The 19,559-nt window shown below is 42.3% G+C and overlaps 1 protein-coding gene across 1 annotated transcript; it reads right to left on the reverse strand.

Moving 5' to 3' along the window:
• Positions 1–1,919: 1,919 nt before the first annotated feature.
• TMEM207 (transmembrane protein 207) lies at positions 1,920–19,225 on the reverse strand. The gene is made up of 5 exons (XM_027848766.1): positions 19,151–19,225; positions 16,041–16,078; positions 8,888–8,932; positions 8,618–8,760; positions 1,920–2,056 (listed from the first exon to the last, which is right to left on the reverse strand). The coding sequence occupies exons 1-5, from the start codon at positions 19,223–19,225 to the stop codon at positions 1,920–1,922; spliced, it is 438 nt and encodes a 145-aa protein (XP_027704567.1).
• Between the last annotated feature and the right edge of the window lie 334 nt (positions 19,226–19,559).

Here is a 19,559-nt window from a genome sequence, read left to right on the forward strand (position 1 = left end):
CAATGATCTGCTGCTTTTATTCTAATGCAGATTGGCCCAAAGTCAGGTAACCATTGGAAATCTGGCCCTCTTTGGCCCTGTGGCCACATTTATTTCAATCTGGCAAATTTCTGTCATAGTCATGAATCTGAGTACTCAACGATCTTCCCCGCCCTCTGCTGGATATTTGCAGTAATGGCTCCCTCTTACTTGGAAATAACAGAAGCGAATGATAATGCCTTAACTCTGCAAGAAAGATCATGAGATCACAAGTGGCCAGTAGAGCTGGAGGGGATCTGCTCGAAACATCACCTAACAAACCCTTCCATTTTCATCCGGGGGAACTGAGGCTTAGAGAGATCAAGTGATTTGCCCAAGATGGCACAACTTGGAAATTGCAAACCAAGAAGTCAAATTCCTATCTCATGACTCCCAATTAAGCATTCTCTCTAGTGTTTTCAGCTCCATACAAAGCGGGCCCTGAATTGTCAGGGGAGCCTGCCCACGACTCAGGAGATAGGAAACATTATAGATGAAGTTCAGTCTGAAAGTAAGACTGACCGAGAAGGGGCATAACAAAGTGGATTCTAGAGATGAGAAGTCATCAGTACAGCAAATACAAACCCAATCCTAGCTTTCAGAATACTTTTAAAAGTTATAATTTTACAATCCAGGGGGAGAATTTTTGGACTTTTTTATAGACTATCTTCCAAGGACTTAAAACATCCCCAATGCTAAATTCCTGCCATTTCATTTCTCTGTCTGAGAAGCGGAGCAATTTGTGTCTCACAGAACAGAAAGGAAGCCTGGTGCAAAAGTTCTAGTCAAGGAAAGCCCACTGCAGCTGGCTGAAAGATCCCCCCTGTACTGTTTGACAAGGAAGGGTCTCTAGAGAAACCCTGGTGGGGGAAGGGAGGGGGAAGAAACAGACTCTTTCTGAGCTTGCTTTCATGGAAGTCTACAAACAAATTGTGTCCTCTCAGCCCCATTGCCACTCACAGCCAAAGCCCAGTGGTCAATAATCCCCTCTGATCCCAGATGTGCCTGTAAGAAGAAACACAGCTCAGGGAGAGAGGGCTGTCCTGGTTCTCAGCTAAATTGTATCTTGCTTAATAAATGGAATACATTTGCTCAAAGCCAAAAGAAGAAAAACAAATACTCTTTTCTGGTTTTTTTTTTTTTTGTGAAGAAACCTTATCATTGGTAGGCTCAAATTTGTTAAATTAACAGAATGCTTCATGGGTTTGTTAATTTAATTTTATTTTTTGGCTTGTTTTTCAGTAGATTGTACCCTCATGGGACAAGTCTGTCCAAACTTTACAAACAGAGACATTGAGGTACAGGAAGATGTCACTTGCCAAGAATAGCACCTGACGTAGGAGTGAGGTCTCCCCCCCCCCCACTTGCCATGCTTGACTGCAAGCTGCCTTTCCAGTCTTATGATTCTGTTACTCTCTCAGACCCGGCTAAACTAGCCTTCTTAGCATTTTTTTCACAGATAACACTTCATTCCTCATCTCTGTGACTTTGCAGAGGCAGTTTCTCCTGCCTCCTCACCTGAACTTCTTGGAATCTGGGGTGTCCTTCAAAGTTCAGTTCAAATGCCACCTGATCTCCTCAGCCTCTAGTGCCCTCTCCTGCCCCATCATTTTGGTCTCTACTAATATTGTCCTCCCCCTGAGAGGAAATAAATTAGAGGGCAGGACCAGTCTTACTTTGGTATCAGCACATTGCCAGGGACTGGGCATCCTTTTTTCTCTTTGTCCTCTTTGGGGCCATGTAAGATGAAGAGCCACATTTGAAAATGAGACCTGTGTCCATGATGTCAGCCCCTAATGGGGTCTGTACTAAGAAGTCAGAAAATGGAAGCTTGACCTTTCAATGGGTTGGCTATTGCAGGGAGTATAATGACCTTTTGTCCTTACAGAAAATGCTCTGGATTATAATCTGCTTGTTTTCTGAGCATCTTCATAGGGAGGTGGGGGTCCCAAAGGGACAATACAGGATGGAGAATACAGCTCAGGGTATGGGGAATGGAGGTCACCTCTTGCTGCTGGACCCATGACGGCTTCTCTGCCTGGAAAAACAAAGATGGAGTGCAGTGACCTTTCTATGCAGCACAGAACAGAACTGTGTCATCCACCCATTGATATCTGCCCCTTTTTGGACTAAGGGAGAAATAGAAAGTTATGTGCAGCAATATTTCACACACGCGCGCACACACACACACACACACACACACACACACACTACCCTTAGCTGGAATAATTTACTTCCTGGAATGTGTGATGGGAAATTCAGGAAACATTTACAATTTAATAGCCCAAACTAGAGATCCCATCAACACTGGTAGCTATAATGTCCTAACATGTGAGAAGCCAAGGTACTTCTACAAATGGCTTCATTCTGGGAGGCAAAGGTTCAGCAAAAGAGAGGTCCCTGGCTTCCTGGCTTTTTTTCTGCTTGTCTTTTCTTAATTTGTTATTCATTCATTAATTCCAATGGATAGTACTGATGACTTTCAAGCCCTTTCTGATGTTAAAATGTAACCTAAAGGCTAAGTTGAATTCTATTTTGAATCTATAGAGTTTCACAATAAAGTTCAACTATATTGGGGGGGTAGGCACTGTGAGATCATGATCTCATTATCTCATTAGATGTTGTTTTCAATCAGAATTCTTTTCTCCCAGGACAGATGATAAGAAAGAAAGCAGAAAATTGGGAAAATACACTGGAATTGATGCAACCAAAGGAGGTTTTCCCACTTCAAAATAGTCCCTTTGGGAGGTTCCACACTTATTTCCATGATGGTGATATTTTATGAACTTTTGTTTTTAAACCAACTGTTACATAATGCTTTAAAGATTACCAAGCACTTTTTTGTTATTCTGAACTTGGTAAACAAAAAAAAAAGCATTTCCATAAATCAATAGATAGATAGATAGATAGATAGATAGGTAGGTAGGTAGATAGATAGATAGATAGATAGATAGGTAGATAGATAGATACACAGATAGATTGGCAGAAAAATCAACCGACAGACAAAAAGTAGGTCTACATGACTTTTGGACACCTCCAGAAAAAAATCCATTCATCGCAGATTGACACTAGTGTAGTCTCTGAAGGTAGTTCAAAAAAGGAATATACTAACGATGGTGATGATGATGATGATAGTGGTGGAAGTGGTGGTGATAATAAACACTTATGCTGGGCACAGCCAAGATGGCAAAGGCAGGCATTCTTAAGATCTCTCCCAACATTTCCCTTTAAACAACTTTAAAATAACATTGCATATTAAATTCTGGAGTGGAAGAGCCAATAAAAGGTCAGGATGAAACAATTTTCCAGCCCAAGACAAATTAGGAGGTCAGCATGAAAGGTCTGTCATACCAAGGCAGTGGTCGGGCCCACAGTGCAATGCAGATCTCACCCTGGCAATGCCAGCAGCAGGTGCTAGAGGCAGCTGCAACAGAGGCAGAAGCAGTTTTGGGAAATCTCATCCCACAGACAGTAAGGGGGTCAGACAACTACTCAGAAAGAGATAAAACAAATAAAGGAAAAAGGACCTATTTGTACAAAAAGATATTTATAGCAGCTATTTTTGTGGTGGTAAAGAATTGGAAAATGAGGGCATGCCCATCGATTGTGGAATGGCTGAACAAGTTGTCTTATATGATCATGATGGAATACTATTGTGCTATAAGAAATGATGAGCAGGATACTTTCAGAAAAAACTGGGAAGACATCGTTCATTGTTCATCTTTTGTTTTCAAAGAGAACCAATGACATCACAGGGGGTCAATGATATCATGATGTCTTGATTTATGTATGAATTGGATTTAAATGAGGCAGAGTTGTACAAAGCCATCAGCCTCACTCTCTCTTCCAGAGTCATCGAAGTGCAGTGGCAAAAAAAAGTCAGGATGATTGGTGAGGTCCAAGATACAGTGGATGACCTTGGCATCTTTGATGTCTGACCGAGTTCTAAAGCAGCACCTGTTTCAGATGCGTTCATGGCTGTTGGAACAAATTGGTTTCATCCACCTATTCTTCCTTGTTGAACTCTTCACATGCTTAGGGTAGACGTCCCCCAATTCACCAATGGATTTGAGGCCTGTCGGTTACCCTCAACCTGGTTTAGCCTGTGTGCTGAGATGGCGTATGGGGTGTTCAGGATGACTAGAACCTCTGGTGTGAGTACTTGTCGAGCCCTTTTCCAGGCTACTCATCTACCTTTGGTGTTCACCTGCCACCCAGCTCTCATTTGTGGCTTAAGAAGCTATAACATGTGCAGCAGCCGCTCCCCAGAGGACTTATATGAACCTATGCAAAGTGAAATGAGCAGAACCAGGAAAACAGTTGTACACAGTACACAGTACACAGCTTCTTGTCTTCATCCATTACTATTGATGATATTCCCCAGTATTATTGTACACAGTAGCAGCAATAATGTTCAATGATGAACTGTGAATGACTTAGCTAATCTTAGCAATACAATGACCCAAGACAATTCTGAAGGATTTATGATGAAAAAATGCTATCCATCTCTGGAGAAAAAATACTGACAATCTGAATGCAGATCAAAACATACTTTTAAAACTTTATTTTCTTGGGTTTTTGTTTTTGTTTTTGCAACATAGCTAATATGGAAATACATTTTGCATGATTTCACATGCATAATCTATATCAAATTGTTTGCCTTCTCTGAAAGGGGGGAGGGGGAGAATTTGTAATTTAAAATTGAAAAAATGTTAAATTTTTAAACATGTAATAGAGAAATATTTATAAGAATTATATATATACATATATAATATATATATGTATATGTATATAATATATACATATATATGTGTATATATATGAAGAAAATAAGGACACAGAGAAATTAAATTACTTGCCTAAGGTCGTACAATCAGGAAGTGTCCAAGGTAGAAATTGAACTCAGGCTCTAACCCTCTACTTGTGTCACCACTTAATTGACTAGTTGCTGCTCAGTTTACCAAGTGAAGCATGGTTCAAATAAGTGCATAGTCTCCTATGGTGACTACCTTGAAGGAGACAACACTCATTTGTATGTTTAAGATTATTGTCTATTTGTGAAGAGAATCAGTCATATGACTGACCTTACAGTTCCACAACATTTTTAAGCTTCTCTGTCCTCCAAGAAAACAGTATCATCATTCATATTGAGACATAGGCAGGAGAATGGCAAGTCAAGGGCTAACAGGAGAGGCCTGGGGTATGGCCAAGCTCAGTAACTTGTTGTAAATTCCCAGTTCATTATTCTCCTGAGGACACATCAATAATTAGGTAATGGAGAATTAAGGAAATAGGGAACATCTAGATAGTGCCCAATTGGCAATTGGCAAGCTTACACTAATATGAAGGTGTCTTCAAGGATCATTTGACTTAGAATGAGAAGGGATTTCTGCCTGAGTCCCTTCATTTTTCAGAGGAAACTGAAGCCCAGTGGAGGAAATTGCCCAAGATCATGTAGGCCAAAAGTTGAAGAGTCTGGATTTGAGTCCTCTGAGTTCAGATCTGGGGATGTTACCGTGGCTGTCTCATTACAGGCTAATACTGAGAGCCAAGCTGTACATCATTCCTTGGCCACATATTCGGTGATAGCTTACTTTTAACTTCTCCTGAAGTTACTGTGTTGTTCTGTGGAACAGCCCCAGGTGTGTTCAATGAAGAGTCGATGGCGATGGTGATGGAATTAGTTGTCTGGGGAGGAGTCGTTGGTCCAAACTGCCTGGAGCTTCTTGTCTTCATCCATTACTATTGATGATATTCCCCAGGCAATCAAACCCTGATAATTGTTCTCAGTTGAGAACATTCTTTATTGTTCTCCCCTTCATACTAATTTAGTGTCTATGCTTAAATTTACAAGGAAACCAAAGCTGCAGGGGAAAACAAAACAAAACAAAAAAACAGAACAGAAAAACAACAAGCAAACATAAAATGAGAATGGCAGCTTGCAAAATAACTCTGCACCCGATGATGCCACTATTGCCTCTTGTCCACTTGTCTCAAAAATCTTCGATAGAAGGAATTGGTTTCCTTGCGAAGTGTGACATTCAAGAGGGTCTGAAGGGTTGTGAAGGAGATGGTATAATATGCACAGTTCTTCTTCTTGAGATCCTGTCCTTGGGACCCAACTTGGGCTTTCCTATTTCTGAGCTTTGGCTCATAAGGATCTTGTTTAGATGTTCACTCCCTTCTTTTTGCATTGCCCAAATCTTCATAGAAGGAGTCATGGGAGAACTTCCCCACATTATTTTAATTCACTTACCAGGCCTGTGAGATTTGTTTTAGAAGCATCGATTGTCCATGAGTTGGGTACTGATGTTATCACTGGAATAGTTGGACAAAAGGTAGATTAAGTCTTAGTGGCTGGGTATGGCTCCAAGTGAATCAGTTGGCTGGAAGGCATAACTTGGTAAGTTCTAGGGAGTGGATCTTCAGGGATTGGGGCTGCCCCCAAAGAACTCTTGAGCAATCCTTAGTAGGTGGCTATTTAACCTTTGTTCGAAGATCTCTAAAGCGGGGAGACTGCTCACTTCCTCCCAGGCAGCATTTCCACTTTTGTTTTGCTCAGATTGTTGGTAAATTCTTCCTGACCTCAAGCCTAAGCCTGACTTTTTGCAATAGCACTGCTCTCCATTGTTCATAGTTTTGTGTTTTGTTACTCAGTAGAATAAATCTAATCTCTTTCCTGCATGGCAGACATTCAGAACTTAGAGGATCCCTGGATCACAAATCTAGTCCAGGTAGGAGCCACCTTAGAGATCATCTTGTTCAACTTTCTCATTTTATAACTGAGTAAACTAAGTCCCAGAAGTTTGGTCTGCCCAAAGTCACTGAGGCAGTAAGAGGTGGAGCTTAGTTTTGAATTCAGGTCACATGACTCCAAATTCAGTGTTTCTGCCACTTGAAGGAGCTAACACCTCCCCTCTCCCCACGCCCCAGTCTTTTCCTCTCCAGAAGAAGCATCTGCTTCCTTCAATTGCTTCTCATATGGTATGATCTTGGGACCATCCCAATTCTCATTAACCACCTTAGAAAGTTCTATAACTTAGCTCTCATCATTGGTTGTCAATTCTACCTCAGCTCTCTCTTATATCTTCATTTCCATTCACAGTGAAATCACCTCTTATATTTTAGTGTGGCTCTTGTAACATTCCAAGGAGCCCTCAACTGTTTGAAATCAGGGTATTAGACCACGTGGCCACTGAGTTACCTCTAAATCTGCAGCCCACTGGCCTACGATCTATGAGCCTTCCCACCTCCAGCTCTCCCCTCTGAAGTTTACTCTTTGCATAACTTCCTGAACAATCTTCCTGACATACGGATCTGCTCCCATGACTTCTTTGGTTTTTGTTGGTTTGTTTGTTTTGTTTTTGTTTTGACGAGGCAATTGGGGTTATGTGACTTGCTCAGGGCCACACAACTAGAAAGTGTCAAGTGTCTGGTCTGAGATCAGATTTGAACTCAGGGCCTCCTGAACTCCAGTGCTGGTGCTCTATCCACTAGGCCACCTAGCTGTCCATACCATGACTTCTTAACTCCAAAACATTCACTGGCTCCTGAATGACTATGGAAGAAAGTATGATCTTCTGATCCTGCTATCTGGAGACCTATCCCATCTGGCTCTGGTCTTCTTATATAACTCCCCATTTACGAGCTCTGCACCCTGGCCCAATTAAATATTAACCACTCCATTCTTGCCCTGGCCTTTCCAACTTCTGGGTATTCACCTACTCCTTACTCCCCTATGCCTGGAATGGACATCTCCCTTCTCCAGCTTCACTTGCTGAAGCCCCTTTTGTCCTTCAGAGTCCAACTCAGAGGTAACCTTTTACACGCGGTTCCTTGATCTTATACCTTAGCCCCCACCTTTAACTGCCAGTCATTTCACATTCTCACAAGACTTGGTCTCAATTTTTCCTTTGCAGTTACCTGAAGCTCTTCTGTTTTAGTTATTCACTTGCATGATTATCAGCACCTTAAGGGGACAGAACACAGACCCTATCCATCTTTGTCCTTGTGGTAGCTCACATGGTGCCTTCCTCAGAGCAGGCAGCTAATTATCTCTAGTGAAATGAATTGAAATGCCATGCCAGGCCTCTCATTAGTGGTAGGTTTCCAGAACATTAAGCATTTTAAAATGGTGCCTAAATTGATATATTGTGAGGCCTTTGGTAAATAGATTTAGTCAGGGAAGAGTGAAAGAGCATTGGGTTGGGAGTGCAGGAGACCGGACCTGAACCCTCTCTCAGCCATACCTGGACACTGAGGGCAGTAGTCTTAGGCAAATCATTTTACTGGATAGGGCCTTAGTTTCCTCATCTATAAAATGAGAAGGCTAGACTCAATGATCTCTAAAGTCCTGTATGCAATGAAAAGTAGTGACCTGTGAGGGGATTTCTGGGCTCTTTCCCTCTGGGGACAGAAGCTGGGTGTCAATGATGGAGAATGACTCCTATCTGCTCACCTTTCTCATCTTCCAAGTATCTGTCCTTCAGATAACCCTTTAGGAATAAACCTCTTGTCCCATAGGCCTATGGGAAATCACATCATTACCCACAATGCCCCAACAGTGGTCAACTCAAAGAAAAGAAGCCCCAAGACACACCAGAAATGGACTGGATATCATTGGCAGCAAACACTGCCACAGCGCGCCGAGGGAGACAGGGGTGAGACCTCTTCAGCCAGTGGTGGAGGCAGACCAGGACCGTGCAGCATATGATGGTGATCAGAATGATTAGCATCAAGCACCTGAAACCAAAGGGAGCACAGGAGAGTAGTAGGGAGAAAGCAGCTGAGAGTCCTCACAAAGGGGAACAGTCACCCAGCCCATGTGCCATTCAATGCTTCTGAAACTCTGACCAGGGAGCATCCTTACCAGATGGAGCAGCCACTGAAGGGTTGTTCATCTTGGCCCACACACCTGTTAAACCGAGGAGAGAGATGTCAGGCTTCGAGACTGGCAGCAGACACTAGGACTGAATGCCAAATGGCGTTATCCCTGGGCAGAATCCCAGCTTCAGAGCTGGAAAGGTGAGTGCTAGGAAGCCACCTAGCCTAACCTCTCATTTTACAAATGAGAAAACGGAGGCACTGAACAGAGCAGAGACTTGCACAAGGTCACATAGACAATGAATGGCAGTGCCAGAGATTTGTGAGATCTTAGATTTAGAGCCGGGAAAGTTTTCAGAAGCCATCACTTCAACTTGCTCACTTTCCATGTATGATATATAAATATATATGATATATAAATATGTATATTATATAAATATATATGTGAGATATATGTGTATGTGTGTGTGTGTGTATATGTGTGTATATGTGTGTGTGTGTATAATATATATATATACATATATTATATATATATGTATATACAGAGAATATCCAGGTCATCTAGATAGTTGCTGAGGGAAGGGGGAGGGGAGGAGGGGGGAGTCAGGACAGGCTGTATTTAAAAAAAATGGTGTTTGAAATGAGTCTTGAAGGAACCCAAGGATTCTCAGAAGTGAAGGCAAGGAAAAAGAATATTCCAGGTATAGGAAATAAGAAGGGCAAAAACTTGGAGAGGGGAGATTAAGCGTCACTGCAAGTAAGCCTATGACTGAATCATAGAGTCTAGGAAAGGCAGTCACATGCTAGAAAACTGAAAAAAGCAAGAAGGGACCAACTTATGAGAAATTATATATGCCAAGTGGAGGAGGTGATAATTTGATTCTGCAGATAATAGAGACCCATTGAAACAATAACAACAATAATTTTAATAAGTGGGGTTCTACAATCTGACCTGAAAATTGGGGGAAAATCACTTCAGCAAGTGGATAGCAAATGAAGTGGGCAACTCCACAGTGAGGCAGATGATCAGAAAGACAGTTGCAATGAAAGAGTCAAGACATGATGAGGGCCTCAGTATGGGTGGTAGTGATGTGAATAAAGAAAAGAAGACACTAAGAGGCATGTTGTAGAGATAGAAATGACATGGTTTGGCAACTGGAAGTGGTCAGAGATTCCTGCTTGTAGCTTATCCTTGGAGGGACCAATTGGTAGGTCTGCCCTAAAATTCAACCACCACACCTGTTATTCTGCAATTAGGGTTCTATTCCTTTTAGTCTTAAAGGATTTCTAATGACCTTGGTGGATTAAAATTACATGGAAAATCTCCTGGAGCTATGGGTCAAAAGCAGAAGAGCAAATTGTTTCTTGGTTTACCTTGATGACAATTTCCTCTTTCAAAAGGTGGAGAAACCATGAGATTCACATTTCTGGACCCATTTCCCACCTCCAGGTAGGAAGTGACTGCTTGGTTGTAAATGAGAGGAGCTATGGGGGAAGTTGCCATTGTTGTTGTATGAGTCTTCATGACCCTATTTTGGGGTTTTCTGGGCAAAGCTACCAGAGTGGTTTGCCGTTTCCTTCTCCAGTTCATTTTATAGATTAGGAGGTGACACAAACAGTGTTAAGTGACTTGGCCAGTGTCACACAGCTAGTAAGAGTCTTGAGGCTGGATTTGAACTCACGAAGAAGAGTCTTCCTGACTCCAGGCTCAGTGCTCTATCCATTGCACCACCTAGCTGCCCTAATGTTGCCATAGAGGTCAAGAAAACTAGGTATGTTTTTTCACGTAGTCTGGAGATGGGGAGAGCAGATACCCAAAAATCTAACAACAACAAAGGAAAATGCCTTCAGAGAAGCCCATGACCTATAATTGTAGAAGTGAAGTTATTCTAGAAAAGAGATGAAGTTCTCAAGAATGAAGAAGCCCTCTGATGAAGGTAAAGGATGGGGAGTTGTAGAGAGCAGATGTGTCAAAACGTAACTCTTCTGTGTGCTCCTGAAGCAGATGAAAATATAATTGGGAAATGTTGCACAAAATAAATAAAATGAAATAGAGCACAGAAAATATTAATATGTAGTTTTCTAAGTCAATGATGCACAGATCCTTCCACAGGGTTTAGTAGTCCTGTTTCTATTTGAATTTTATACCACTAAAGATACAAATGTGGATGCACAGGGAGCTCACCAACCAGTTTTGATTAAAAAAAAACAGATGGCAATGAGGACAGGTAACAGAGCCTGGATCCCGAAATGTGGTGTGATCTTTAAAACATCGTCTGAGGAAGTTTGAAGCTCTGGAGGAAAACTAAAGATAGCAAAAAGAGGGTTTTGGTTTCTTTTATTTGAGGTTGGATTCTTTGTTCATCTGTTTTTCTCTAGCAGGAAAAAAAAATAGGAGGTTAAAGACAAGTAAGAGCGCTGGTTGGCTGGTTGGGCTAGCCAGAATAAGCTTACAATGAACAGAAAGCAAAACTACCAAACTCTAGGTTTGCTTGTTTTCTCTTCTAAGGAGAATCATATCAAGGCGGGAACAGACAGAATCAAAATATCCAGTAGAAAAATCAAACTCAAGCTGAGTGGAGAGACAGTAGGTGCATGGACCAAGCTTTTCTTGATGGATTCTGAATACCAGGTCCAATGAAAAATCAAACTCAAGCTAAGTGGAGAGACAGTAGGTGCATGGACCAAGCTTTTCTTGATGGATTCTGAATACCAGGTCCAATGAGTTGTTCTTGGCGAATTAGCAGAACGGGTGAGTGTGAATGTGAACCACTATCCATGATCTCTACAATCATAAGAGCAGCTAATGTATCTAACAGCACTTTAAGTCTTGCAAATAATCTTACATCTATTATCTCAATCCTCAAAAGAGCCCTTTGAAATAGGTTCAGTTATTAATTATTTTATACATGGAGAAATTGATACTGACAGATTAAGCAACTTCCCCAGGATCATACAGCTACTCAGTATCAGAAACAGATTTGAACTCAAGTCTTCTTCACTCTGAGTCCAGCACTCTATTCACTATACAGACAGTGAAAGATAATTGGCTTATGTGAAAGGTACTACAGAAATAGAGAAAAGAAGATTTTGCCCCATTTTAAAAAAAATGGAAGAGACTAGAGTTTGCAAAATGTAGTCTAATGAGCTTGACTGACTCCTGGAAAAAAATATAAATACATTATTAAAGGCATGGATGGTTAATGAACATCTAGATAAGGATCTGGTGCCAAGAAGAATACTTGGCATTAATGTGGCCTTTTTTGCACATTGTCTCATATGAATCTTCCTCTGACCCTGGGGAGGTAGATACTAATAATCTTCTTCATAATTTACAGATGAAAAGGGAACAGAAGGGAAGGGAAAGGAAGGGAAAGGAAAGGAAGGGAAAGAAAGGAAGTGAAGGAGAGAGAAGGGCAGAGGAGAGAAGGGGAAGGGAGGAAAGGGGAGGGAGGGAAAAGAAGGGAAAGGGAGAGAAGGGGAGGGAGGGGAGGGAAGGATTTCCCCAAGGCCACACAGTTAGTAAGTTTCTGAAGCGGGATTTAAATTCAGGTCTTCCCCACCTCAAGTCCATACTCGTGCTCTCCACTAAGACATAGTGCCTTGCCATAAACCTCACAAAAATATCTTATCAGAATGATTTCATTTTTGATTTTGACAGGTTAACTAGACTATAACTGGGGCAAAGATGTACACATTTATCTGACTATTTGTCTCACATTTGATTTTGACTCATTACTTTTGTGGACAAAAGTAACAAAGATGGGCTAGTGTAGGCTAAATAGTGGACATTTAGATAGACTTGATTGAATGGTTGGATCCACAGATTCATCTCTAATGGCTCAAAGACAAAATTGAATGAAGTCTATAATATATATGCTTTTATTATATTTATTATTATATTATATTTATTATAGCACAAATTGTAGATTTATCATGTTCACAGATGACATATGTTGGGATGGGAGGGGCAGCTATCATACTGGATGATAGACTCAAGTCAAGAAAGTTTTGTCAGGCTGGAACATTGAGCAGAATCTAACAACAATGACAATGACGTTTGATGAAGATCAATGTAAAATGTACATTTGGGTTCAAAAAATAAAGGTTACTAGTACAAGATGGAGAACAAGGAAATTCTCTAGGCAGGAGTTTGAAAAATAGTGTGGGGTTTTAGTGGGCTGAAAACTCAACTTGAGTCAAGAGAATGATGTGTCCATCAAGGAAATTACTCTGTCCTTAGAGAGGTTTAAGAGAAGTCTTGTGTCCAGGTGACAGTCATAGTCTACTGTGCTCTGGCCAAGATAAATTGGGAGTATTTCCTCCAGTTCTGGTTGCCACACCTTAACAAGCTGAGAACGTCCAGAGGGGATGCCTCTGGATGGGGGAGGGCCTTAAGATGATGTCCTGTTAGCACTGATTGAAGGAACTAGAGATGTTTAATCTAGGGAGGAGAGGACTCACTGGGCACAGAATGGCCATCTTCAAGGATCTGAAGGACTGAGATTTGGAGGAGGGAAGAAAAGAAGCATTTATCCAGTGCCCACCATGTGAGTGCCAGACACTATGTTAGGTGCATGACAAGTATCATCTTATTTGATGGAGAGTTAAGGCAGAGGTTTAGGCTTGAGCTTTTAGGTCCCTAAGACAGATCTAGAAGCAATGGGTAGGGATTGCAAAGGCTGGATTTCAGGAAAACTGTCTTAATGAGCAGAGCTGTCCATGAGGCTATCTGGGTGGTGGCTCCCAATTCAAGACATTGGCCACCTGTTGGGACTAGAGTCAATTAAAGGAAAATGTGTCAAGGACAGTTTGGAGAAGGCAGTCTCTGAGCCTGCCAACTCTAAGATTCTTGATTAATGTGATTCTTCCAGACTAGTCTGCCATTAAATACAAGTGATGCTTAAACCTTCATCAGCTCACTCTAGCTATCCATTAACCCCAAGAAAATATTAACAGGGACCAGAAGGACATAGGACAGGTACTGGGGATGGGGCAGGGAAGAAAATACAAAAAGGGAACATAAGGCATTAAGGCTAAGGGAAAATGTAAAGACTGCTTCACCATGTTCCCCAAGGCTGGCCCTTGATTCTCCCTTCCAGTCCATCTGTCTACCTCATTGACTTCAGGTAATATGACCATCAATAGGTTTGTAGCTCTCACCCACACTGAGGGTTTGTCTATTCAGATAAAACAGAACAGACATAAGTGAGCTGGTCAAGTCAGGCAAAATATCCAGAACCTTTTTTTTGGGGGGGGGGGAATCTATCAGTAATCTATCCTAGGAGACATCTTTAGATTTCATGAGGTTCAGCTTCTGGAGGAAGGGATTTGTTGTTATATGGCTTTGCCTCCCAGGCTTATAGCACAGCAATCTGTATATAGGAGGTAAACACCAAGTGAATATGATTATCCAAAATTTCTGCCCACATTCAGCCTATGGGTATAGCTGACTTGGGCCATTCTGGACTTAGAGAAGCTACAGTTTCTTCATTTCATTTCCCAACTCTTACAGACCTAGAATAATGTTCTTTAGCCCTTCTTTCTCTTTTTGAAAAACTTATTAAAAATAATGCTCAGTATTTTTGATCTTCAGAGCATCCAGAAATGTCAAATGATTCATTGGTCTCTCTAAGGAGGAGTCAGGTCATTTTTATTACTGTAGCCAGATAAAATGACTTCTAATATTTGTAGAGTCTCTTCTACTCAACTTAGAAATTGTACCCCAAACTGCATGCCAAGAGTCAGTCAGTCAAGTGCTTATGGAGCTTCTCCAATGTTGGTGACTCTGCTGCCTATTGGAAAAAGAGCTGGATTTGGTGGGTGCTGGTCTGAGTTCAAATCTCACCTCCGATTCTTGCTAGCTTTGTGATTTTGGGAAGCTCACTTGGTCCTTCTGAGTCTCAGTTTCCTTATCTGTAAGATGAAGGTGATGGAAATGGGGATCTCTAATGGCCCTTCCAGCTCTGAAACCGATGACCATCAATCTGAACTTAAGTGATAGGGCTGAATCTCAAAAGTCTCCCCTCCCCCTGCACACAGGGTCCTCTGCTGGACAACATGGGCAAACTCTGCCTTGTTAATTCCCCCTTCTTCCAACTTCCATTTACTTCCTCCTCAGTCAAAACTTCCCTGCCCTGGGGCCCCCTCCCCTCTGGGCTTATTTGTGTTACTCTAGAAATGGCCTTAAATGGTTTGATGGACTATCTTTCATGGGTTCATGAACTTCAAAAAAAAAAAACTTGAATAATTATATTTCAATATAATTGGTTTTCTTTGGAATCCTATGCATTTTTATGCACTTAACCCTGCCCCCCCCCCCCCATTCTGAGAAGGGCTCCATAGGTTTCATCACACAGATTGCAACAGGGTTCCAGGACACAAAACCTGGGATCCAGGGCCTAGACCATGTGTAGACCTGATCTTGGTAACACCTCTCTAACCTAAACTGGATTTGGGTGTCAATCCATTGATTTTCCCATTCCTTACCTTCATGTTTACAATGCTGCCTTCTTTTTTCTCCTCCAAGATCCCTCTTTGTTTTGGCCTCTAAGCATCCTGAGCTGGCACCCCGGCCCCAACGCCTCCCAGGTGTGGGGCAGTGATCTTGTCTGCAAGGCTTGACTAGCTGCTACCACTTTTAGAGCCTGTTGATAAACTGGTGAACCAGACATTGCTTGGCCAGCCTAGTGAAGGGACCTAGCTCCAAACTCCACAGCCGAATTGGGACCAGAGTTATTAAGGCTGAATATAGGGCAGCTATAAAAATGAATGGAGAAGTCAGGGCATTGTTAAAGTAATTAACCTCCCGCGCCTCTTTGCATGAAATAGACAGGTAACAGAGGCCAGAGAGGGGGTTGTTTGAAGGGAATTAGTGAGATCACTACTCTGATCTCCGCTTCACTCTATGAGTGTCTGGGATTTCCTTTTTTAACAAAATACCCTTGGCACTTGACCCAAGGGCCTGTCATCATGGATAGACTTGAAAAATCTCTGCCCCTCCTTTACTCAAGTCGCCCTAAATCTATGCCCCCCCATTTAAAAATTCTATTTGCCTTCTTAAATCATTAATTAGGCTCTCCCCACATGATTCTATTATTAGATTTTGACTAATCCAGGATTTCTTCAAGGCTCCAATAATGGTTTTGATCCTTTGACATTTTGAATGCCAAATTAAAGCCCTCTTGTTATTTACTTACATTTCATTTTCTTCACAGGTGGGATCTGGGCTCACCAGCTGAAACAGAGATTTATAACAATAAACACTGAGCATCTTATCAGCCTAATCCTCTTCATCCAAATGGTGTCTGGAGACAAATGTGGGCTTATTGAGCTTGTTTTGTTTTTTAATTAAAAGCTCTGGAGAAGCAGAGCACTTTGAAAGAGAGTAGAATTCCAAATGAAGAAAGAACATCTCTGGTTGTTTTCTTCTGGTACTGTACAAGGAAAGGATGTCTATTTCCCACTGAATCCCCATTTCACTCCTTCTCCCAGGTACAGGCTGGGGACTGGGGATTGATTCAAAGGTCGTCTCTGGCTCCAGGTAGATTTTGTCTTTAGACATGAGTTGGAAGCTCAAGGATGGTGGTGGTGATGGTGGCATGTTACAATCCTCTCTTTGTTTCACAGATTGACTTTCCAATTTTTTTCAAAGGTCTTTGTGGTAAGGATTTGTTATTTGACCGCTATCTGCCTCAGTTTCCTCAACAGTAAAATAGAGATAAAAACACCTACTTCACAGCGTCGTCATGAGGATCAAGTGTTATATTAATTCTAAAGCTCTTGGCATGGTGGCTGGCACAACCTCTGGTTAGACCAGTTCACCCTCTCTGGCTACCCAGTTTGAGACAGGCCATTTAGCTGAGGCATATATGTATACATATATATTACTAATCCATAGTTTTTAAATCCATTGTTTTGGAGGATGCTAGGTATAGAATTGGAACAGGCCTAGAAAGCCTTCAGTCCATGGCCATCGTCTTACAGAGGAGGATACTGAGGCCTAGGGAGAATGGTCTTGCTCAAGGTCATACAGGTGTCAGGCAAAGACTAAACCAGGATTAATCACCAAGTCCTGTTTCCAAATCTTTGGGGAGTTCTTCCCACTTTCTAGTCTATCCTGCCCAGAAACATAGATACATGCAATCTTCCTCAACAGGCATGAAGTGTTTACACTGTGGAATGAACCTTACCCGCCTATGAAAAAACCCCTTCAAGGAGTTTCCATTTGAAAGGGGGAGACAGGTACCCATGTAAGTGTGTGCAGCCTGCCTTCCTTTCACTATGTCCTCTGGGCACTGTTCAGCATATGTCCTTGAGGGTTGAAAGCAAAATCAAATCAAATCAAATCACACATTCTGAATTTCAGAATCTAACCCAGATTGGAGTGCATCCAGTTTTGTAGAAGATCCCCACTGCCCGGCAGAACACTAAAGTAGCCATCTTCAGAAATGTAACAAGCATAGGTGACCCAGGGCTTTGCCTAATATCTTGTTTGGGAGTTGGGGACAATAAGACTGTTCTCTGGGTCCACTACCATTACCATACATCCCCCATTCATCCTCTGTCCAGCTGGCTTTAGCATTGCTGTAGGAATCGCTAGCAGCACCTCTGGTTAGACCAGTTCGCCATCTCTAGCTGCCCAGTTTGAGACAGGCCATTTAGCTGAGGCTTAGCCCTTTTGGGAGGTCTTTGCTTGGGCTGAGGTATTTGATTGGTTCTGCTAGGGAAGGGCCACCAGTGGCAGTTTGCTCATTGAATCAATGAGAGTCTCATGAGTTAAAAGCCAGGCCCAGGAGTGCCCTCTTCAACGTCCATGTGGTGTGAAAGCTACTCTGTACACAGCCCTAAGGGCATCTCTCTGTCCCTATCATCAGTCCCTTTGCATCTCTGTTTAATTCCACAAGTTTCATGTAGCACAGAGATCTGTGGAGGTACAGATGGAGAACTGAATGAGCCATCAGAGGACATGGTAATGAACAATTTATAAGCAGAGAAAATGAGTTACCTTCCATTTTGTTCAGCCATTGCAAGTCGGTTTGCATACTAATCGAGATGAAAATGAACCTGCAAATGTTGTCTGTACAGGGGTTTATTTATGGGCTGAACTAATCGTTGGGAATCAGGCTGAACTGAGAGGACCACCACGTCTCAGGGCTCTCCTCACCTATACAACCTGCTCTGACTGATACATGTTGCAGAGGTGAGCAGTGCATACCCCTACATTATCAGCGAGAAGCCAGCAAACCTCCCAGCCATTCTCAGCCTTAGGGAGGGTGATGTTAGCAGGCAATTCAGAACTGACCCCATTTATCTGGTGTTTTGGTTCAGATATTTTAGTGTGGAGATGCTGACATTTATCAGAATAATTCTTTTTTTTTCTTTTGTATCTCTGGTGCCTAGTGCAGTGCCCAGAGTATAAGTGCTGAACATGAAGGTTGATTGATTGATAGATGGATGGAACCAGAAGGAATAATAAGAAGGCAAACAGTTCCTCATGTGTATCTGGGGATGGCATTTCATGTTTCTAAGCTCACAAGATTTGAAATAATTTGAGAGCTAGAAGGTATCTTAGAGGATAGCCGATACAATTTGCTCAATTTCCAGATGAGGAAACTGAGGCCCTAGCTTTGAAGTGTGACTCTGGACAAGTCTGGAAAAGTCACTTTTCCTCTCTGGGCCTCAGTTTCCTCATCTGTATGAAAGTTTTGGGCTCCGCAGGCTCCTTGGTCTCTTCTAGCTCTGAGGCTGAGATTCTGCGATCCTATGAATTGTCCCAGCCGAGAGGGGGCTCTACCCCCTCGAACTCCAAATCAAGAGAAGAGACTTAGCCATCCAGAGCTGGAAGAGAATATAGGAGCTATCTAATATCCCTTCCTCTCAGTTTACAGAGGAGGAAACTGAGGTCCAGAGACCTCATGTGACTTTCTTAGAATCCCAGAGATGGCAGAATTGGTATGTAACCTGGGCCCTCTTCTCTCTCTCCCTCACCATCCTATTCACATTACATCTTGGGCTTAAGATCCTATGAATAAGTTGATTTAAAAAAAATGTTCCTGGCATTTAATCAGAGCGATGTAATTTCACTTCTAAAGGAATAGAGTTAATGAAAAGAGGAGGTGAGGCGGAGAAGTAATATAGGTATAATGGATACATATTTCATGGTTCTTTCCTGTCCCAGCTAAAGTAAAAATGCCTAACAAGTTTGCTACTTTTTTTCTAGAAAATTGTTGACAATTAAATTATTCAAAGGATAAAGAAGATAAGCTGTGCCTAACCCTCAAGTCTGTTCCCGGAGGAGAGATTTTACCTGGAAGAGCATCAAGCCCACGGCCCCAGTCCTCGGGAGCAGTGAGGTGAAACGTGCCCCTTTGGGTAGCCACATGCCGATCAAGGAAGCTCCTGGGCTGGCTGGATGCTTGGTGGTCGAGCGTGTCTTCCCAGGCTGCAGAATGCAGGTGTTGCTCTCTGGATCGTGCTCCGTGCCTGGCATGTGTTAATGATCTCTGCTTGTGACTGGCAAATTATATGGTTGGGGAAAGAATGCTAGCTGCCCTCACACACTCCAGCAGGCACTGGAGTCCGAGGAATGTTCATGTAAAGGTCAGGCCCTTGGCAATGTGGATGCTGGCCCTTTGCAGCAGGGGATTGTGAATGATGACCTGAAAGGCAGCCAGGCATCCAAAGGCCACAGCAGGAGCTGCTCTGCCCTTTAGTCA

The sequence above is a fragment of the Vombatus ursinus genome, unplaced genomic scaffold (genome assembly GCF_900497805.2).
Source record: "Vombatus ursinus unplaced genomic scaffold, bare-nosed wombat genome assembly UNPS02006874.1, whole genome shotgun sequence".
Lineage (NCBI taxonomy): Eukaryota > Metazoa > Chordata > Mammalia > Diprotodontia > Vombatidae > Vombatus > Vombatus ursinus.